General features: G+C 39.2%; 3 protein-coding genes across 3 annotated transcripts in view; 2 read left to right on the top strand and 1 right to left on the bottom strand.

The window, feature by feature from the left end:
• The window catches only part of sirt4 (sirtuin 4), a 700,781-nt gene that overhangs the window by 638,310 nt on the left and 44,599 nt on the right, over positions 1-17,872 (top strand). The gene's annotated exons all lie outside the window — the stretch shown is intronic.
• Positions 1,260-6,671, bottom strand: LOC116313653 (aminolevulinate, delta-, synthase 1). Its single transcript, XM_031731417.2, has 11 exons — positions 6,505-6,671; positions 4,988-5,228; positions 4,671-4,853; positions 4,428-4,562; positions 3,980-4,199; positions 3,438-3,622; positions 3,158-3,337; positions 2,780-2,944; positions 2,069-2,337; positions 1,809-1,971; positions 1,260-1,586 (listed from the first exon to the last, which is right to left on the bottom strand). Exons 2-11 carry the CDS (start codon positions 5,190-5,192, stop codon positions 1,426-1,428), a joined length of 1,866 nt encoding a protein of 621 aa, XP_031587277.1. The 5' UTR covers positions 5,193-5,228; positions 6,505-6,671; the 3' UTR covers positions 1,260-1,425.
• LOC116313654 (protein shisa-5-like) lies at positions 10,946-17,840 on the top strand. The gene is made up of 5 exons (XM_031731418.2): positions 10,946-11,172; positions 12,405-12,570; positions 14,542-14,684; positions 16,386-16,604; positions 17,091-17,840. Exons 1-5 carry the CDS (start codon positions 11,106-11,108, stop codon positions 17,243-17,245), a joined length of 750 nt encoding a protein of 249 aa, XP_031587278.1. The 5' UTR covers positions 10,946-11,105; the 3' UTR covers positions 17,246-17,840.

Below are 17,872 nucleotides of genomic sequence, written 5' to 3'. Positions count from 1 at the left end.
TTTTCATCTAAAACCAGTTAGCGCTTACTGCCTCAGCTAATGGCAGTTCATCCAGGTTTTGTTTTTGTAATTTTCCATCAGCTCTTGTCCGAATTGTAACAAAAAGTCAGCTCAAAAGTGGAAGTGAGCTATATGTGTAAAGCAGTGACAGCTACAATTTCTTGTAACAACTAAAAGTAGTGGTTCCCACTTCCATTTTCAGAGTACCTCTGGTTTTGATGAGACAGCTATGTTAGAAAAGCTATTATAACTGACCTTTTCAAGACTGAGATTAAACCTTCATATCCTGATTTTTAACAGAATGAGCTGTTAGAAAAATATGACAATAAAATAGTTTTCCTGTTTGTGCCTGTGTCGGTCACATTGCCTGTTTTGATGTGTCGTCCGAGGCTTATGTGGACCCAAAGAAAATGGGTATGTGTGCCACTTTTGAGTGTATCATTGTCATTGTGACCTCCTTTATTTTGTGAATCTAGGTCTTACAGCTTTATCTATGTCATCTCCATGTGAATCCTTGGGATAGTAGGTTAGTAGGTTCTCTGCACACGGTAAGATTTCACCAGATAGAGAAAGAGAAATCATTTTATTTGTGGTTTTAAATCACTAAATAGATATTTCTAAGAGCGATGATAAAAACAGGACTTCATTTATAATATATCTGATTGCTCATAAGGAGACTCGCACATTCAAACCAACACACCTAAAGCAGCGTACACGTAACCAACAACACAGTCAGTGCATTATTATACTGCAGTACCTGATAATACTAATGAAGCACCAAATGTCTTGCTTGTTACAGAGTGTCATGATAGGATTGTGTGCCATGTTAAAGAAAAAAACAAAAACTGCAACAATACATTTTTCAGTGTTCCACTTTTCTCACAAGCCCAAGGAGGCCAGTGGAATAGACCTAATTGGATCATATTATCACCAGCAACATTTAAAAAAAAATAAAAAACCTGGCATCTGCCAAGCATGTCCAATTAATGTGACCCATTTTTGTAGCTTACAAAAGTATTCAGTAAGCATTTTACCCGTCAGTAAAAAACCCATGTGACTGAGCATGACATCAGTGTCATCTGAGCCACGTTTAATCAGTTAATACAACAGCCCAATGAAGAAATTTACTTCACAGTCGCCTTGAATCCAAGAGCAGAATAAAAACTGTTATTTTGTGTAAATACAAGTGCATCCCACTCATTTCTTGTCACTCCTCAAGTCTTTATAAACACTTTCAAAAACCCAAACACACACAGAGGTTCTTTCCCATATTTTATTTGCAGTATATAGACCATCTGAACATAGATAATTTTAAATATGTGTAGGACAAATTATTAAAGATAATTAATACATTCTATGATAGTGACAGAGGAATGGGGGTTAAGCGTGTACGCACTGTCTTCAGACTGCAGTGGGTGATTAGTGTTATGCGCAGGCTGAGATGAGGTGGCTGAGCCCATTGAAGTAAGACTTCTCTCGCTCGCTCATCACCTCGAAGTGCAGCGGCTGCTGGCAGAAGGTGCACTCTGCTGATGAGTGGGGCTTCAGCTCCAGGCCCACCTCCTTCCATGTTTGCTCCAGCCTCTCTGAAAGGGGAAGACGGATAAAGAGAGGTCAGTTTTACTTCAATGATAGAAAAGTACAGTTAGCTACAGGCTGGATGAAGTTACTCATGTAATGTAACTTTTGCATAAACAGCTACACAGTTCAGTTCGATCATATTAAGACATAAATACTGTTTAACTTGTTGTAGCCTTATTATACACAGTCAAGTATTTAAAATGAAATGTGTTACTTTGTCAGCTTACCAACAAAGTATTTCATCATCTCAGGGGTGTGGTGAGGAGTTGGGGCAATGCGCAGCAGCTCATCTCCCCTGGCAACGGTGGGATAGTTGATGGCCTGCACATAGATGTTATGGCGACGCATCATGATGTCACACACCTCCGTGTTTTTCTCAGCGTTCGAAACCTAATTATACCAAAGAGACACACGCATGATGAGAATCGAGCCGTTGTGACTTTATCTGCTTTTCAAGTTCCACATGATCAATTCAATCGTAGATTACCCGGACAGGGATGATGTGGCTGGGGCAGTGCACAACAGGCAACCCAGAGTCCATCAGCATCTGCCGGAGGAGCTTGACGTTGCGCTGGTGTTTACGTCTCAGCGAGCGCCCCTCTTCCCCTTTAAGGACCTGGATCGACTGCCTGGCTCCAGCTAGAAGCATCGGGGGCAGAGAGGTGGTGAAGATGAAACCAGCGGCGTAGGAACGCACTGTGTCCACCAGGGCGGCGGTACTCGCAATGTAGCCACCCACACAGCCAAAGGCCTTGCCTGGAAAAGAACATAATGCAGATTATTACAACCCCTCTCGTTCAATATTAAGGAGCCAGTGGTCTACAAAAATACAGCCACTGTAATCTCAAACTAGAACCGCCTGAAATGTCAGCTGTGCAAGAGCTGTAGTGCTCTTGAGTTGAAAATAATTGTCCCCTCAGTCTGACAGTGACACGCAATCTGAGTAATTCAATAGGAGCACAACAAGAGCCTGTAGTCTCCTAGCAACAACAGAGCCGAACAGAGCTGCTCCAGATTCTTTTCAGCCCTCTGGTATATTGGATGACACAGCTGAGGCCTGATCCTCAGTCTAATTCAAACAAAGCAAGCTAGACTAGTCACACTAACCAGTGGCAGTTATTTTGGTTCGAAAAAAAGAAATGAAAAAGTACAGTAGCAGCAAGCTCTAAATTTGTTTTAGTAGAGATTGCACGCTCACCTAGAGTTCCCGAGATGATATCCATCTTGTGCATGACGCCGTCCCTGTCGCCGATGCCCCCTCCTCTGGAGCCGTAGAGGCCCACAGCGTGAACCTCGTCCACAAAGGTGATGGCGCCAAACTCGTGGGCCAAGTCGCACATTTCCTCCAGCGGACACACAGCACCTGTTACAGAAAGAAAGGCACACAAACCTGGTCAGACTTGTTTTTTGCTTCTTAAAGAGCACTTCATGATACTTAGTTTGAATGAATTATTGATTTTGCAAGAAAGAACAGTAATATTTTCCAGGACACATGCAGTAAGACGAAAGTTTTAAAAAAACATTAAGAAAAATTAACATTTATCCAACAGCAGTGAAGCAGTAATTAGAAACTGACCATCCATGGAATGGACGGTCTCAAAAGCCACGATCTTTGGTTTTGTGGGATCTCCTTTCTCCAGGAGCTCTCGAAGATGGGCCACATCATTGTGGCGGAAAATGAATTTCTTAGCGCCGCTGTTCCTGATACCCTGAATCATTGAGGCGTGGTTACCTGCGTCAGAGTAGATTTCACAACCTAAAAGTGTTCAGACGAGAGGAAACCGTCAATGAGACCAAACATGCTTACAGGAGGTTCGAATTACTGTTAAATACACCAAGTTTTTCCGTCTGCATACCAGGCAGCATCTTCGCAAGGGTGAAGAGGGTGGAGTCATTGGCAACGAAGCAGGAGGTGAACAGCAGCGCCGCATCCTTCTTGTGAAGGTCAGCCAACTCTTGTTCTAGCTCCACGTGGAATTTACTGGTCCCAGAGATATTCCTGGTACCTCCTGCCCCCGAGCCATGTTTTTGTAAAGTATCCCTGGCAATAGACAAACAGTTGCTCATTAAAATGCTGCAGACGTGTATGCAAGATCCAACAAGCTCAAACAAGTTGAGGGGAAAAAAAAGAAAGAAAAAAAAGAAGAAAAACAACATCATCATCGTGACACATGAGGTTTAGGTGTGATCCATGTCCAACTCAACACCCACACAAACAATGGCCAGTATCACCCAAGGGTGTCAGGTTGCATCATGTAATTATGCTCTGTGCTGGTTTCTCTCTGAACTCAGCTCTCACAGAGGGACAAAAAGTAAAAAGCAATCAGGGAAGGTAGACAGGCCGTACACATCAACGCACCTTGACCCATTAAACTGGATTAACTACTCAGTTACTCACATGATGGACTGCACGACTCGAGGGTGTCGACTCATGCCCAGGTAGTCGTTGCTGCACCAAACCGACACGTCACGCTTTTCTTGTAAAGAGCTTGTGAAGTCGTCAGCCATCGGGAACTCAGTGGCCCGACGATTCACGGTCTTAAACACGCGGTACGTGTGATCGTTCTTCTTCTCTTCGATCTTCTTCTCAAAAAACGCATCGTACTGGAAGCGGGCCGCTGGAAAAGAAGAGGAAGGTATAAGGTTGCTTAATGTGGCTTAGTGTTGCTACAGTACTGCAACTGATGGAGCAACTTTAACATGAGGAAAGACTACATCCGTGTGCAAAAACACCAAAACATACTTGCAACTACAAAAAGAAAAGATTGTCATAGTAAGGCAGACAGTATCTAGATTAATCACAGGCTTGCAGGACAGTGTGATTAAACTATCAACATAAAACGTACTTCTTCCTGGTAAGTTGTCTTGCAGCAGGTGGCTGACTTTCTTAGGTCGCTGTTTCAGGAGGGTTCTCATTAATGTGGTTTCTCCTTCGGTAGTACTGGCCAAGTTTGGCTGCTTTAGTTGGTCAGCAGTCACTTCTGTCATGACAAAAACAAAATGCTGTCAAATACTGTACAAAACTATGGAAACCTGATTTAGTTCTCAAAGAAAAAAAAAAAAAAAAAACAACAACAAAAAACCCTTACCTTTCTTCACAGTGCGGACTTCCTGTACATCCTCTTGGAACTCTATGCCAACCTGACGGACTACACCACTGTTCTTCTGGCTCATCTCAGCAGCCAGGAAAGGGCATTTGGAGGCCATCATCTGTCCTGGAGGTGGCATAGGGTGGCCAGCCGGCAGCTTGGACTCTACCTCCTGTTTGGGGGCTGCAAAGGGACAAAAGTTTTAAATTTCACATTTATCAGTAATTCTATCATTACATGATTTATTTGACTAAATATAATACAGCTGTAGTGTTGATTAGAATAGCCAGTATCACCACCATCTTTATCATCCTCACCGGCAGACACGGTGTTCTCAGGCTTCTGGTGGGAGGATGAGGAGGAACAGAGGGCACGTGCCATTGAAGGGGCCATAGGTTTTGCAGCCAGCTCCATCATGATGGGACATCGCTGGGCGTAGGTCACCAGCGCCTTTTTGGACTGCTGGAGAAAGGCCTGGGGCATGCGAGCCAAGAAAGGACAGCGGCGCACTATTACATCCATAATCAGCAGCGGTGATGACGATGATTGTCTCGAGTTCTAAAGGAGAAAGAGAAAACTTATGTGAAACGTGTCAGACAGTGCAGATAATGTTTTTGTCCCATAAAAGAAAGGAAAAAAGGCTTTTTAGAAGAAAAAGCCTGTCTGTTGCAAAAACCTGTTTTACAACATAGGTCAAGGAAATGGGAAAATGCTGTTTATGGTCAAACACTCCTACATGGTTCAGCTAAATCTAGATTTTGAAAAACAAAAACAAGTGAGAATGAGATCTGATTATCTGAGTCTTTCAAAGGCAGGTGAGATGAGTTCACTGAGCCACTGACATAATACGTGAAAGCTGAAAGACTCTTACGAGCCCACATGTTTGGCTACACTCACAATAGTCAAGTGTTACTTTAAGAAGCCTGCAGTGTTTGCTCATAGCTGGGTCATAACCTTTCCCCAACAGAAACCAGTTCCCAGGTAGGACACCCACACCTGAACTTTGCTCCCTATGAAGTTCTAGAGAAATCTAACAGTGACTAATGTGGTACATCGAAGCTGCTCTTTCCCTTATATAAACACTAGATAGAGATCAGTACATACATAACATAAAAGTAATGCCAATGTAATTCATAGAGTTCCAAACAAAGAAAAGAAAAGCTAGTGTTTGTTTCTGTGTTTATTTATATGCCAATAATAATTTTACCCACATTATTTGTCGACTTATTTAAAGCTACTCAAAGTGCTACTGATGAAATATAATAATAATAATAATAATAATAATAATAATAATAATAATAATAAATTATATTATTGTTTTTATTATTAATAATGAAACTTCTGTCTGATTAAATACCCCTGCTTATACCCGAGTTGTCCTACAGTTCTTACTTTGACTGAACTCATGGGCGTCTCCGAGCTAGTAAAAACCTATCTACCTAAACAACTCTACTTACGATAATTATGACCATGATTTATGTTTATTCATAAGGTCTACCCATCTCTACTCAACCGGTGTTACAATAAAAGTAGATTTATTAAAACCTCAACACTTTAAATAAATTCACTGGTTTAACAGGTATTTTCCTTTTTTGACTAACCATTTTTGCGCAAAAGTTGAGCAAAAGTCACACCTTATGTGTCTCCGATGGTAATAAATATCGCGATGAGATCGTTTCGAGACATAAAAAGTGTCAGCCTGGCTTTCCTATCGTTAGCCGGGCCCATCGTGATCCTTGCCGGTTGACTGATCTTAGCAGAACGGCTAACATTAGCTAAGAGGCTACTAGAAATAGGGGTGATGATCGCGATGAGGTCAAATAAGAACACCTACCTCTTAAAACTTCACAACTTCCGGTGTAATCCTCGTCGTGTTATAGTGACAATAAGCGATCTTGGGTGCTGCTCAGAGAAATAAAAGAAAACACAGCTTGTTGTTAACGGAAGCAGAGCAAAACGACTCTTCGTTATCCTGCACTGAGGACGAACGGAGAGGACGAGGGCGAGCCAGTTCTTATAAAGTAATGCCCAGACGAAGTATCGCGAGATCTTAATTCTGACGTTCTGTGTGCGTCATCAAACACTCTCGCCTATCTGGCAGCGGACCCAGCAAGGTTTTGTTAAGGACACTTGAGTGGAAAGGATTTGGTCATTACAAACACGGTGAAGGTGGTTTCCTTTACATGAATTCATAGATTGAATCCCCAAACTTCCAACAAAACTATAAAAGCGATTTAGATGTCATTTATTTTGGTTTTGTACTTTTATGCAGGTGTCATGGAAAAGCATTTTGGAAAAGCATTTTGGTTTTATCTCTAACAACATCCTGTCAGAATTTTTTATTTTCATTTCTATTTCTACATATTTGTATTTCTCATCTTATTTGATTGTAAGAAATACGAGAGCAGTACCTCATCAGTTGGCTTTTACTCCTTGTCAGACTCCACATCCATAAATGTAAACTCTCAAAAGAGAAGCCACGCTTCCTTTTTTTTCATGAAGGAAATGGAACTTTATGTGGCCCAATTTAGTTTATTCTTCCCATAAGAAAAAGATATTGATATCTGTGATTTTTAATGTCTCTCATGACCCCGTAACTCTTTCACCTCATTGTTTTGTTCCGTTATGATTTAATTGATTTCCTTGCTATTATTTTTGTGTTATGCTTTTATTGTAAAAGGGAAAAATAGCATGCCCAACAAGGCTCAGGGGCCCAAAGGTGTTGGAGGGGGCTAGGGAACTTGCAGAGTAAAAGGATTCCTTTTTTCTCATGCTCATAAAAGACCCACAACCACAAAGAGCTTCAGAAAGAAAGCAGCTCATGGAAAAGAGTCGTTGTAACTGAAACGTGGGAGTATTTCTCCACTTGGCTTTTCTAAAGGATATTTGGGTTTATGCCACAGCTGATGTTATGGCTGAAACTATGGCTGAAAATGTTTTATGTTTGCTTCTCTTGTAGTAACAGCCTATCACTTAATCTGGAGTTTGGAGTGATTTAATTCAATTATTATTCTGCTTCTTTTGTTGCTTTACTTTTTTTTGTTTATCTTTTGATTTTTGCACTGCCACACCCCAAGCTACAGCAAAACCTGTGGCTGATAAATGTGGGCTACACACAAATTAATCTAAGATGATATAAGAGACATTCACATGAGTAGGCGGATGTTTTAAAAGTTGTATGATGAAGGCCCTGAAGGTGCATTATGATTCTTTTGTGACATTTATCATGTGTTTTGTGAGTTGTCAGCTCTTTGTCATGTGTTTCCTTATTTTGTTGCAGTGGCTTGAACTGAAAGTATTTATGGGGGTTTCAATTAGTACAAAAGTAAATGAAAATTTGTGTCAATGAGCATGAGTCAATACATTTTTTGAATCTTTAATGAAATGCCATGAGATCAGGTTGGTGTGCTGGGGGAAGAGGGAACCGTAGGGTTTCCGGTGCTTCATATTACCTGCAAAGCCCTACTAGAAGCATGAGAGTTATATTTAAATGTATTCAGTTGGACCTTAGTTGGGCAGTGATTTTGAAGAATTACTTAAATTTACTTTAATTTTAATTGTAAGTAGGACATAAAGACTGCCTGCACATAATTACTGGTCAAAATTTATAAAAAATGCTTATAAAGTTTGCTGATTTCGCACAAAAGTAAGATTTAGAAACTCTTTAACCCCATTGGAAGTCACCATCTTTGTGAATTCTACCACAGATTTTAATTCATGATTCTTTGATTGCCATATCTCCCTTTTATATTTACTCCAATCTTTGTAGTATTTATTCTGTTTGTAGCCGTTAAAAATAACTTACAGTCATTGTGTTTAATCACCTTTTACCCCCATCTAAGATTTGCAGAGACTTTGTAATTTAACAACAGCTCTCTAAACTACAACTTTATGTGTATTTGAATTGTTACAATGATGCAAAACACTCAAACTGAAATCAGATTACGACTCGAAAGACTGGTTAATCGCTCTAGAGGTTTTCGCTGCATGTGATGTCTGGATTTAAAGAGTGACACTAAACTTGGATTGGTGCCTTAATGGATTTTAGATTGTCTTCTAATCTTTGCAGGTGTTCTTGCATGCGTGTGGGTGAAAGGTTGTTGACAAAGCCTATGGTGCCAAACCAAGGCTAAACTCAGTAAACACATTACACATTGTTACCATTTTATTAGGTACAGCTGTTTAAAATGAATTCATTTTAATGCAACTGAATGCTTCATTGTTTAAACAGTTCTAATGTAATATTTTGCAGTGTATATATCTGAGCCATTCTTTCTCATACACTGTAAGTGAAAAACTCGGAACCTCAGTTTAACATAGTATTTCAGCACCAAATACTGGCAAAGAAAGAGTGATCAAAAAGGCTTTAAGACTTAAATGAGCTTTAGTTTTTATAAGAACTGTAATTCCCATTGTTTATAATCACCTATTGTGGCTGTACTGGTGCTGACTACAAGTGTGTGTGGAGAAAAAAAAAAGCACTTTACTCAGAACAACAACAATAGCATTGCAAAAAGAATTTCAAATGTCTTACTCTGAAGAATCTACACTTGTTTCTGCCCTCTGGATCTGTGAGGTTTTTCACCTTCACTTCAGATTTATGGTTGCGGTGTTTTGCTGCCCTCTGCTGATCTATTTTAAGTGTACTAAAGCAGTTACTTAAACTCACCTTGCCTGGGAATGACCGATAAAATGAATGCCACCCATCCATCCATGCAAATCAGTACAGTTCAAAGCTTTTATTTGTACCAACATTTACAGTGACACTGAACAGTCTGTGCTCTGAGCCAGGCAGTAAACAAAGTCTCAGTCATCCATATTTTCCTCAGGTGTTCTTTACAAACACTGGATGATTGTCCCAGGTGACTGCAGTTTCACTAATGCAACATAAAAATGCCCCTAATGTTTAACATTTAAGATTCACATTTATTTTCAAAGTAAAAACACTGGAAAGTTATCTTAACAGACTGTGATGTTGTTAACACAAGCACAATATTACAATCTGAAACACGTATTCTTTGTTATGAAATATCTTCGATTTGAAAATCATAATAAGAATAATAGGATCAGTGATTTATAAAACTCTGTGTGCATAATTATACCTGCGTTTCTTCTGACTGATGTAAGCCAGAAATACATAAGAAGTTGAAACAGAAAATTATTGAAAGTTGCAGATGTATATTAAATGGGAATTAAAACGCCGTCATAGACCGAGTTTTAATCTGGTTGTAGGCTGTGGCACTAGGTGGCAGTAGTGGACTGGACTCTACCTGAATGCAGGTAATGTAAAGTGCATGCTTTATTTCTGGACCTGACAACTCTCAGGGTGATTAGAGCTCAACTAACAGGTTCAGAATTTTTTCGCTATCAGCAGCGAGTCAGTGCCAGATGTAACGACATTCATCCATCCATTCATCACCCACATGATAGCTACCAAAAATACCTTTCATTTCATTTTCCTCTTTATTCGTCAGGGACCATGTACAACAAACATTAACCTTCTAAGAGAAAATTGTACCTGATTTAGCTGATGGCTGATTTCCATCCGCAGTCCCTGGACAGGTTTAATGAACACATCAGCAATAAACAAATTATATTAATACAAATTCAGCTGACAATTCAGCGCAAGCGGACAAACATCCCAGCTAAAATAATTTCAAAATCCAGCCCAGTATCACGTCCGCACGACGTCCCCTAGTGGACCAACAGGTCAATTACACGCTTTTACTTCTAAATCATATAATTGTTTGCTACAATAGCTAGCTCAGTTTTTAAGGTTAGTTAGTTTAATTAATTGTAAATGGACTGAAGCTTGTGTTTTCTTACTCTCACCTAGCACTCTGAAAATTTCAAACTGTATCCACAGACACATTTTAGCGCTCACACGCAAACCCAGACGGATGGATTCATACGTGGGGTTCATGTCTTGTCCAGGGACATTTCATCTTATAGATGTAAAAGGTCCAACCTTTGGAGTAGTAGACAACCCACTCTGAATCCTGAGCCACCGTAAACATATTTAATACGCAGTCCATCCCGGAGTGCGACTTAAACAAGTCACTCTATAAAATCTCGCAGTCAAAATAAGACATGCTTTTTTTTGCATTCAAATGCGTGCCACAAATTTTCAGTTTATGTATGATTCATTTAAATGCTCTCCTCCCAAAATGTTGCGCTTTAAAAGGAAAGGAAAGCTGAAAACAATATAAGAGCCGCAGTGTGACATTTGATCGCCTTTGCAGTTCAGTTACGGGTGAATGATGCATGCAAACTTTTGTGAGTGAAGAAAGTCTGCCAGTGGGCTGGAACATGAACTGAGTTTCGTATTGACGATCAGACCGAACATCAGCGGTTGATTCAAATCAAACGTTTCCTCTAAGAGTATCGCAGGAAATTTCCAGTTTCTTTACTGGTTTTGGGAATGTGGGAGTAACCATGGCACCAGTGGTGTCCAGTATTGTTGCGTTGGCTCTCTATGTGATCCTGTCCCCTCGTGTATCCGGTAAGTTTGATTATTTTAATCTGTAAATGGCATTAGATGAATCACAGGCAATCAGTGTGTGATGTCATCTTCATACCAGTACTAAACAGGCCGCTACCGTGTTATTATTATTGTTTTAAGTTGCAGTTTTGTGCTTTAAATCTTATAATAAATAGTTTGTTTAATTCAGTCATTTAAACATAGGAATACTCACACGGACACACTGAATGTTAACCAGTGTCAGTGTCTGGGTATTTTCTAATGTTATAAGCTATAATCTGGTAACTCAAGTTGCCAGGTAATTAAGTACAGGCAAGGCCATTATATCCGATGTAAAGCAGCAGGCATAAAGAAATACAAATCTTTAAAGGTTATAATAATCATCATTTGGAAGTTTAATTTTGTATAAATATAATACATATAAGTTTTCGTAATTAAAGTTTTATTATTTTTGAACATTTAAACAAACATAACATAACAACACAAAACAACAAAAACCACACTCAGTGAGGGAATTTTTTAAATAATTAATTAAAAAAAAAAAAAAAATATATATATATATATATATATATATATATATATATATATATATATAATTTATAAATAAACTGTTACACACACAGAGCCTTAATTCTTAATTCAAACTGTATCTCACATTGTCATCATGCTGTAGACCCATAAAAACAAAAACTGTCCCATTATTCTGTTAGAGCAGGGGTCCCCAATCCCAGTCCACGAGGGCCGGTGTCCCTGCAGGTTTTAGATCTCACACTGGATCAACACACCTGAATCACATGATTAGTTCATTACCTGGCCTCTGGAGAATTTCAAGACATGTTGAGAAGGTAATTTATCCATTCAAATCAGCTGTGATAGATCAAGGACACATCTAAAACCTGCAGGGACACCGGCCCTCGTGGACTGGGATTGGGGACCCCTGTGTTAGAGTGTCTGTCTTGCTGCTCAATCTTCCCAGCATTTTCTCGCATGCGGAATATAATAAATATAATTAAGGGCTCCAAACTGGGAGCTGAGCCTAAATAAGGGTGTGAAAACACAACCTTTTTATACAATGCTGTGCAGTTCAACAACACCCACAACTACAGCCTCTGAAATTACACTGAAGTTGAAAAACTCCCTCAAAGTCAACATGTCGCAGCACTGAGCAGTGAATTATCTTAACTAAAAATTCATTGAATTATCTGAAATGTGCTAATTTCTCTTTGTTTTCCGTGTCTGCTCTGTTTCTACAGGGGACGAGTGCTTGGGATACTCAGAAAGGTTCGGGACTCAGAGCACCGTGTTCAGTTATCAGAGTTCCCAGGAATGCTTTACAGAATTTTGCTGTGGTTTCTGCTACAACAGATATTGCTGTTCAAATCCTTTCATGAGGTTTGATAAAGCTCAGCAAGAACGATGGTATTTTTTCTATGTTATTCTGTAATCAACAAAAAACTACCTTGTGTAAAGTTAACAATTTCTGTTTTCGACGTCTGTTCCCTTTTTTCTTTTCCTTTTTTGTGTAATCACAGTCGCACACAGTCATTGTGATGGTGTGCCTGTTTTAGGCCAATTTTACCATTAAGAAACAGGAAGTAATGTCTTCCTGTGCACGATTACCAACAAAGGTGTAACGTTGAAGAGCAATCCATCTACAGCTTGCACCAGAGGCTTCCCCCCCACATTATTGGTAACAGTCATACACTGTGTTCCTCTACATACCTGCTGGAGGATTGACAGGATACCTGCTGCTCTTGAAATGACTTAAAATACATGAAATTCAGTGTCTTGTAGACATATAGCAACCTTTTTCAGATTACCAGAACTGTTCTACCTGTGCTACCATTATTAATTGGGGCTTTTTTTATATAGTGCTTGGAAGTGCTGAAATTTGTGATATGTTGGCAGGAGATGGTGGGAATGGTTGGTTTACAGGTTGGTTGTCACACTGTTATTCTCCAGGCCACTAAAGAGCACTACCATAAAAGTTAGGGGAAAAGAAAGAAATACAAACTAGAACTATAATAGACAGAGGAATAGAAAAAGTATACACTTTAGTTAATGCAGATAAGATTCAGCTATATTTTCATATATCAATTTATTTTCAATATAACAAGTCTGTGCAGCTGGTTAGCTGGTTAACATAATTATATCACACTTGGTTGCACACTTGGGATTGGCTGGCCCATGCACAATGTTCGTAAAAATGGGTTAACTCATGTTAATATAATGAACGATAATATAAACAATACTATTATAAGTAGGAGGTTATTTCATCATAAACAGTGCTTTTTTAAAATCAAGAATACAGGTCACTACTCATGAGAAATTAATTTTTATTTCTGAACATACAAATATGTGTATGTTCAAAATTTATCATTAATATTATTATCCGTCTGCTTTCAGTTATCCAGTTCAGGGGCACAGGGGGCCTGGAGCCTATCCCAGCTGTCATAGGGCGAGAGGTTGGGTATACCATGTGCAGGACACCAGTCTGTCGCAGTGCTAGCACAGACAGACAGACATTCACTCTTACATTCATACCTATGGCCAATTTATAATCAAATATGAACCCAATCTCATGCAAGTCTTCGACTGTAAGAGGAAGCCAGGGTACTCGGTGAGAACTCATGCAAACTCCACGCAGAAAGATCTTAGACTAGATTTCACTAGCTGGGACTACATCCTGTTAAGGTTTGACAGCATTTCTATTAGTTAATGGCATGACCATGACCATGTTTGGGCCTGAATTCATGCTCATGCCAGTAACAAACAGGAGGGGTGTCATATAAAGACAGAGAACTGGGCGTGCATGAGGTGAAATTCACATAAATTATTTTCAGTTAAATCCAGGACTTTCTTGCTGCAAGGCAAGAGAACCAACTACTGCACCATAGCAGCATTAATGCCATAGTTGTATTTACAATAATTTTAAACTTAAAAGTATCCTATAGTAGTTCAAATGGAATGAAATCTTAAACAAAAAAACAAAACAAAAAACAGACAGAAGACAGACACCAGCACAGATTATACTACAGGCATCCAGGCAGGTGAAGATTCAAAACAAAAGTATAAGCAGTGCAGAGAAGATCAGTCAAGACTGGACTGATGGTCAGAGGGCGCACACGTACTGCCCTATACAAGCTGTTACTTGGTTAAAATATGACTCTGTCGAATACGCATGTATTGTCTGTTTGAATTAAGTCACATTTGTAACTGGATTCTTTGTAACTTCAGTGTTTTCAATATGTTTTTATCACACTTTGGTTGTTTGGATTGTTTGTAATTCTAGAAAGATCTTAAAAGACCAGAAACTGGTGAATAAATGACTCAAAACAGTTTTATTTCTGTGGAAGATTTTGCATAATCGCTTCTTTGTTTCCTTTTCAGTTTGAACAACGTTCACACACTCACTTTACCCGCTGCCATTGCTGTAGTGTTCGTCTTCTTTGTCTTTACATTAATCTTCATCCTCATCTGCTGTTGCGTCTTCCCCTCCTGCTGCTTGTACAAGAGGTTCCGACAGCCACGGCGTAAGTACTCCACCACTAACAACTGATACTTCCTTATTTTACAGTGATCCTTTAAATCCTGAGTATTGTACTCTGATGTGGACTCAGACTGAACGGTCACCCAAGTGTTAGATGAGTTTAAAGTCTCTGCAGACAAGTCTGTGCAGTCATAGAAAACTGACAGGCACATGGATGTCCACATGGACCCTCGTCTGATGATGAAATTTACATCAGATGGTGTACGTCAGATCCAAAGGGCCTGGCAGACATGGGAAGGATAATCAAGGCCTTAAATATAGAGTTGCAGGCTGTTATTTTGTGCAAGTTTGACTGCCTTGTTGTTTAGAATGTTTCAGGGTCTCAAATTTGACTTTTTTCTGAGATTTATTGATTTTCAGATATCGATTTATTGACGCGGCTCCTCATTTTATTAATATTTAGTGGCTAAAAGATCAGATAAAACCCAAAAAAAGTGCTTACATTACAACATTTGACTTTTTAAGAATTGTTTTAATTAGCGAAACTTCATTTTCTGTCCATCGTCTATCAGAGATCAAAAAGACAACTAAGACAACAGCATTATAATCATCATTCACTGATAGAAAATTTCATGTTATATATCAGGAGACATTTCAGCACACTGATTGTTTTGTTTACCTCCTGAATCAACTTGAACAGCAGCTGGTTGATATAAAAATAAGCAAGTGGAGTTCAGTATCTTTGCCAAGGATACTTTGCCATGCAGACATCCAGGGATCGATCCCCCAACCTTCCAGTTAGTAGATACCCTGAGCCCTGAGATACCCCATAACGGCATCTAAACTCATCTCTGCTACATTCATTTCTACTTGTAAACCTTATCACAGCATTGGGAGAAACTTCTAATATTATGGTGACATCTTACAAGTTGCATTGTTTGAAACATTTCAGCAATGACTGCCTACATGAAGCAACAGCAATGTTTTACCAATAACTTTGTAACAAAGGAATTGAGACACCGAGCACAACCTGTTCTAATGTTTCAAAATACAATATACAGCGAGTTGGTAAACTCATTTGAGCTGTGAAATTCCTCATTTGACCTTTGTGTTGGGTTGGCTTGTTAAACAACATTTTGATTTTCAGTAATTTTCTTTAGTGAGGGCGTAACCCACAGGTTGACGACTCAGCGTGTCATCAGCCTGTGGGATACGCACGCTGATGCTGCTTTGTTCGTTTCACTTTAAGGGCCGTGTCGTTACTTGACATTTCGCTCTGCTTTGAGTGCTTCAAGGTGCTTCGAAACAGCTGTGTGGATGTTTTGGGTTGTTATCAGTTTTTCTATTAAACCACAACAGTGTGTGCTTATGTATTTTTTTCTTCTTCTCTCAAATCTCAAAACCACAGCCAGCAAAAAACCGATCCTGTTGAGTACTGTCTGTCTTCCCAGACGATCGTTACTGTTATTTCAAATCTAGTGTGGTTGGGTTGATAATTTTCACTGTAGTTTCACAGAGATGGGTTTACACTCTGAGTATAATGATGGTTAATGGATGATTTTCTCCAAAAAGTATGAATCTCTGTGTATTTCATGAACACACATATTTGCTGCTGTATGTTTTTTAATTGGTATTCAGTCTTTCTTCCCGAAAATATTACTTATAAATGATAATACACATTGAAAGCTTTTTGGATAACAGGTGACATGTTTCTACATTTTCTGTTTTCTTGTACTTGTGGTAGCCGACAATACCCACACTACAGTGGTCACCACCACTCCTCAGCAGTACCCCCAGCAGCCGATTGCATTACCTGGGCCCTCCCAGGGAGTGCCCTACCAGTCAGCAACTCTTCAGCCTGGCTTTGCAGCTCAGTATGGTTACCCAGCTCAGCCCATGCCCACATCGCCCTATCATGGGCAGGCATTCCCACCGGGACCACCACCACTGTATCTGGAAGCAAGTGAGTGGAGTTTTTGATCATCATCTTGTTTAACAAAAACTATAAAAACTGTGCGTCTGTGTAAATACTAATGGAAGCACCCTGACAAAGCACCAAAAATGCAGAAAAAAGAAAAGAAAAGAAAAGAAAAGAAAAAGAAGAAATATTGGATTTTGAGTTCAAACCACTCATAAATGCCTCAGCATAAATGTCCAAAATAAAAAGATATTTTAGGGTTGTAGCTTTCTGTAGGAAACAGGTTTTAGGATAAGATGACTTATTACACATGCCACTCTCTAGAAACAAAAAAGCATTTGATTTGCAGATATCACAAATATATTTTGTATATTTTATTTTTTCAAAATATTTGTAATAAGATAATAGGGTGGAAATGCTGCTGCGTCATATTTATTCTTGTGTTGCAGAATTGCAGTTGTTGTTTGTGCAGGTGTGTCAAAGCATTTTCAGTATGTTTGTTCTCAAGCTTAGTTCACTTTCTGTTTCCAGTCGGTCCTGCCTACAGTTCACAGCCGATACCTTACAGCCAGGTTGAATTCACCCACGGACAGCCGGCGTACCCTCTGAAACCTCTGGACCAGCAGCAGCCTGATGCACCACCTGCTAGCACAGCCTTCCAAGCTCAGTCTGCACCACCACCCTAGGCTGGATAGTCCACATATAAGTGCCTCAATCAGCGTTCGTGAACTCGGCTGAATTGGAAGTATGTGCTTCGAATCAAGATCTAGACTAACTTGGTTTGTGTATTTGTAGGAATGTTATGGTGCATCTTTTCTGTTGAATAGTTTCTAAGTAAAAGTATTAAAATTTGTTTTTTACTGTACTGTGTAAGTTCATGGGAACAAAATGAAAGTGTGTGAGTTTTATCACTGGAGGATTTATGCTGGAAAGTCAACCACTCATAGTTTTTAAAAAAAAAATCAAAATCAACTTAATTAACATCTAAAATATTGTTTTTTATAATAATACAAGTATGTTGCACACATTAAATACAAGAAACCATTGTACCTTCCAGGCACATTACCTGCAAAAGCATGTGCGTAATTTACATTGCCTGGAAATATATCTTTCTGCTTTCTAACTGTAAATAACTGTCATCGTGAATGCTGTTGACTCAAATGATCCACAATGGTTTGGGGTGCTTTTTTTTTTTTTTAAATAAATGCTGCCAATGAACCTTATTTTTGACGTTCTTACAACAGGATGTGGTTTGAACTTATTAAATTTTACACAAGTGGACTTTTGTTTATGTGCTGTTTCATTTGTAATTT

The sequence above is a fragment of the Oreochromis aureus genome, linkage group 5 (assembly GCF_013358895.1).
Source record: "Oreochromis aureus strain Israel breed Guangdong linkage group 5, ZZ_aureus, whole genome shotgun sequence".
NCBI lineage: Eukaryota > Metazoa > Chordata > Actinopteri > Cichliformes > Cichlidae > Oreochromis > Oreochromis aureus.
The sequence above is the reverse complement of the archived record's forward strand: the minus strand, read 5'-3'. Positions and strand labels throughout refer to the sequence as shown.

Coding starts and splice junctions, on each gene's coding strand:
- LOC116313653 (XM_031731417.2), bottom strand. CDS start 5,192: ATGGATGTAATAGTGCGCCGCTGTCCTTTCTTGGCTCGCATGCCCCAG. Junction 4,200..4,427: donor AGACAACTTACCAGGAAGAA/GTACGTTTTATG, acceptor CTTCTTTTCCAG/CGGCCCGCTTCCAGTACGAT. Junction 2,338..2,779: donor TATCATCTCGGGAACTCTAG/GTGAGCGTGCAA, acceptor GTTCTTTTCCAG/GCAAGGCCTTTGGCTGTGTG.
- LOC116313654 (XM_031731418.2), top strand. CDS start 11,106: ATGGCACCAGTGGTGTCCAGTATTGTTGCGTTGGCTCTCTATGTGATC. Junction 12,571..14,541: donor AAAGCTCAGCAAGAACGATG/GTATTTTTTCTA, acceptor TTTCCTTTTCAG/TTTGAACAACGTTCACACAC. Junction 14,685..16,385: donor GAGGTTCCGACAGCCACGGC/GTAAGTACTCCA, acceptor TACTTGTGGTAG/CCGACAATACCCACACTACA.